The sequence below is a fragment of the Colobus angolensis genome, unplaced genomic scaffold, assembly GCF_000951035.1.
Source record: "Colobus angolensis palliatus isolate OR3802 unplaced genomic scaffold, Cang.pa_1.0 Scaffold49, whole genome shotgun sequence".
Taxonomy (NCBI): domain Eukaryota; kingdom Metazoa; phylum Chordata; class Mammalia; order Primates; family Cercopithecidae; genus Colobus; species Colobus angolensis.
The window spans coordinates 3,275,967-3,280,168 of NW_012118376.1; the positions used below are offsets into that span (position 1 = coordinate 3,275,967).

The 4,202-nt window shown below is 38.4% G+C and overlaps 1 protein-coding gene and 1 long non-coding RNA gene across 2 annotated transcripts in view; one reads left to right on the top strand and one right to left on the bottom strand.

Moving 5' to 3' along the window:
- The window catches only part of LOC105524109, a 2,797-nt gene extending 1,020 nt beyond the window's left edge, over positions 1-1,777 (top strand). Inside the window, exon 2 of the long non-coding RNA XR_001003699.1 lies at positions 304-1,777. This is a non-coding gene — a long non-coding RNA (uncharacterized LOC105524109). The remainder of the gene's footprint in view (positions 1-303) is intronic.
- The window catches only part of IQGAP2 (IQ motif containing GTPase activating protein 2), a 350,336-nt gene that overhangs the window by 115,886 nt on the left and 230,248 nt on the right, over positions 1-4,202 (bottom strand). Inside the window, 1 exon segment of the mRNA XM_011959360.1 lies at positions 2,067-2,191. Within this exon segment, the coding sequence (XP_011814750.1) occupies positions 2,067-2,191 (125 nt within the window).

Genomic DNA, 4,202 nt, shown 5'->3' on the forward strand with positions numbered 1-4,202 from the left:
AAAAAAAAAAAATAAAACCAAAACACAGATAAATTAAATACTCTGTATTAAAGTTCCTAAATTCCAGAAAGGAAATATTAATGTCTGAAATGCCTTTTCTGGTTATGGCATATGTCCTTTATGACAAGATATTTAACAGAAGTGTTATAGTGGCTGTGTGAAATGTCCTAGGGAGAATAACTTAGCAGTGCTGTTACCTTGATAGATAAAAGCCACAGCAATCAAATGAGATTTTTGCTTAAAAATAATATCTATTTACAATTCTCTAAATTATGCAAATGTTACTTGTTTTTTTCCCCCCAGTAATCAAATAAAGCAAAGGCTCTATTTGATAGTCAAGAACAAAAATGGCATTTTCCCCCTTTTAATCAATGTCAACTCCACAGTCTTTCAGCACTGAGAACTAACATACCTTCATTTGTATAAGCAGCACATACAGAAATAACCAAAGCAGAACTGAAGCATGGGTATTGCCAAGAATTGAGGAAAAAGTTAGAAAGCAAAGATGGGATGTGAGTCTTTGTTTTGCCTACCAAAAGAAAGGAGTCCTACTTCTTGGGTGGCAGTTGCCATAGCAACCAAACCACTGCTGAAGGAGATTCAGAGGAGTAAGACAGAGGTTGTGGAGAAGGGCAGAAGGGCTGGGGGACTGAGCTCTGTAGCAGGACACTAGGAGCAGTAGTGGTCCCCCAACCCCCGCCCGATGTTGAACATCTGCTCAAATTACAGCTTGCATCTTGACTAATGTCTGGCAAGAACCATAAACTCCCAAGCCAAGTGTCAGAAAAGAGCTAAGTGGGCTGTGAGCAAGCTGTCTGATTGCAGAGATTTTAAATGCTTCACTGAAAGGAAATGCAGAGGCAACAGGAAGCTGTGCCATCCCAAAAGAAATTTAGATTTGTGCACAACTTGAAAAGGACAAAATGGAAGTGTCCATGGATCAGTGTAACAGTGGTACATCTGTGGTACCTTATACAGGGTAGCACACCTGGATCGTGTTTTACAGTAGGGGCTTAAAGTGAGAATATGTTTAAAAAACAAGAACCAAAACTGGCCTTGACTTTGGGCCCAGTGCTCACAGGAAATAGCAAAGAAAAAGAAGAAAACTTTGCAAATGCAATTAATTAACAAAGGCATATGTTTTATTTCAAGAGTGATCTTAGTATTCCTAAGTTAAATACAGCATTAGAAGACCAGACCTAAGACCTTACCCAAACACACTAGAATAAAACTTAATAAGATGTGAGAGAAGTATCTGCCCACTCTATCCTCAAGCTTGGGGCAAATGAGTTAGAAAAGTCAAAGCTGGAAGGTGGAGGAGAGATCAATGATTTTAGCAACACTCATCCACTGTTGTTGACAAGTGAAAAGCTCATAAGTCACAGAAGATGGTGTTGCTTTGTTTTCATGGTGGAAAACACAGCTTGAAGCTTGAATTTGGCAATGCATACTATAGAAAAGCAGTGAATGTACGGACTGCAGAAGCTACGTAGCTCCTCATTCTTCACTCTACTTTCATAAGCAAGATGCAAATGATACAGCAGCAAGCTGACATTCAAGAAAGCATGTTTCAGGGCATATCTTCTCGAGGCTGGTATGCTTTCACGCTGGCAGCTTATAATTTCTAGAAACACAGCAAATCACCATGATTTGTGATCATTAAGCAACAGTTAGATTATGTTCCAATTTCTCCATTTGTGGGGCAGAAAAATCGTGTCATATTTCAAAAAAAAAAATGCCCAAATAAAAGATCAAAATAAAATTGGGTGCTTAAAAATATGGGTTATTTAGCTGTCTCTGAAGTACAAATAACCAGAATATATCAGGCCTTTTACCTGTGTATTTTATTCTATTATGAATTCTTGTATAGGCTTTGTAATGTTTATAATATATTAGTACAGTGGTATAGGCATAAAATCTACATATAAGTAAAGGTATGCATATTAGCAGAGTGTGCTCGCACAAAGTTCCTTGAGTAAAAACTTAAAGCCCTAATCCAGAAAACTAAGTAGTCCAGATACCTTCTTCTCTCACTATGCTAGAGAAGGCAAGTGTCTTATACTTACGGTCATTTTCTTCTTGAATTTGAGCATTAACCATATCAATACAATTCTGAATTTCATTCCAGCTTAAGTTATCTTGTCCTTGGGATAAAACTTCTAGTTTAACAGAGAGTAGTGTGTTTGCATAACTGTGGAAGAGAAAATAATCATGATGTTAATCAGAGACATTCATTCTTTGTTTATGTTATGTTTCTCAACTATGACACATGGTTAAACGTAGTTGTCATGAGGTTAGACAAAGAGTAGAAAGGCAAATAAAATTGTCTTGTGTAGATCTGTCAACATACACCAAGCTTACTTGTACTAATGGTGTTTTCTTAAAGTATTTTTATGAACAAATTCTGTTTAATGAAAGCTCTTCAAAATCGAAACTTGTACCTAACTCAAGCAAAACTGGAAGCTTTCAAGTCTGCGAAATTACTTTTCCCCAGTTACTAATTTTCCTCCCCTTTGTATGTCTTGGTTCTTCTCAGTCTTCAGATGATTGTTACAGGACCAAATTCAGAGTTACCATGGGTCTCAGTCTTTCTATCATCAAGGGTCCTTTTCATTATTTCTCTTGTTCCTTCCAAAATCTAAGTTTTAAAAGACCTTTTCTATTACAGCCCTAATTAGAGTCACCTTGAGGCCTAACATGCCACTGAGGAATCAGATAACATGCAAATGCAGTTCCAGAAACCTTGCTGAGTAACACAATCTTTACTGTATGCTGTCCTGAAGAGGTGGCACATGAGTTAAACCAGTATATACTGAAATTCCTTTTCACCTGCCCATTTCTCCAAAGGTTCCTAGCCAATACTCAAGAATCTCTCTTAGGCTTGGCATGGTGGCTCACACCTGTAATCCCAGCAATTTGGGAGGCTGAGTGAGAGGATCGCTTGAGCCCAGGAGTTCAAGACCAGCTTGGGCAATACAGGGAGACCCTGTCTCCATAAAAAAATACAATGAAAATTAAAAATGGTCTTCTCACCCATCATATATGAACAATGACCCTTCTCACTGTGCATAGCCCTCTGGAAGATACAGTTTAGTCAATCACTCCAATTACTTTTTTTCTGTCTGGGGAAATTTCAGGGAAAAACTTACTCATACTGACATATTAAGAAACTTTTACTTTTCAATTATCAATTTTCCCACTTTTCAATTTTCACAGAACCAATGTTACAACCATAGGCTAACATGAACTATTCCAGCCAAAAGTAATTAAAACTAAATAGTTTAGTGTGCTTTTCTTTCTTTCTTTTTTTTTTTGAGAAGAGTCTCGCTGTGTCTCCCAGGCTGTAGTGCAGTGACCCCATCTTGGCTCACTGCAAGCTCCGCCTCCCGGGTTCACACCATTCTCCTGCCTCAGCCTCCCAAGTATCTGGGACTACAGGCACCCGCCACCATGCCCGGCTAACTTTTTTTGTGTTTTTAGTAGAGACAGGGTTTCACCATGTTAGTCAGGATGATCTCGATCTCCTGACCTCGTGATCTGCCTGCCTTGGCCTCCCAAAGTGCTGGGATTACAGGTGTGAGCCACTGCGCCTGGCCTAGTGTGCTTTTATGTCTTTACACCAGGGCAATGAAGAACAATCTTCTGTGTACATAATGAATCACTCTGCAGTTTGAATTCTGAATAGTCTCTAGGGATCTAGTAATGGCAGAGGTTAAAAGAAGAAACATTATATGAAGTCTAAAACTGTTTTCTTGGTTGTGACAAACTTTTTCAAAATTCTGCATGCTTCAAGGTGACATGCAGTGTCTTCCATAGAGAGTAGCCTCAGAGAAAAACATCATTCAAAAATAGGAAATGATGGTAACAATTTATTGTCTGGTGCTGAATGAGGCCTCACCAAGTGCAGATGTGAAATACACTAGTAACATATAACAATACTGACCACAATAACAAAATGGGTAAGTGTTAACTTGCACTGGTTAGTGTCCCTCACAGACGGAGATCACTCTAAAAGCACAAAGTCCTTATGGGCATCCCATACACTTAACGTCTAAATGCTGACCCAACAGGAGTGAAATGGGAAAGTTAAAAATAAACACAGAAAGAAATACAACTACCCATCATTGTAAAAGAAATGAACAAAAACAAGCTATAAAGAGAAAAGATTTTTTAAAGTAACACCATTTGACCCAGCAATCCCA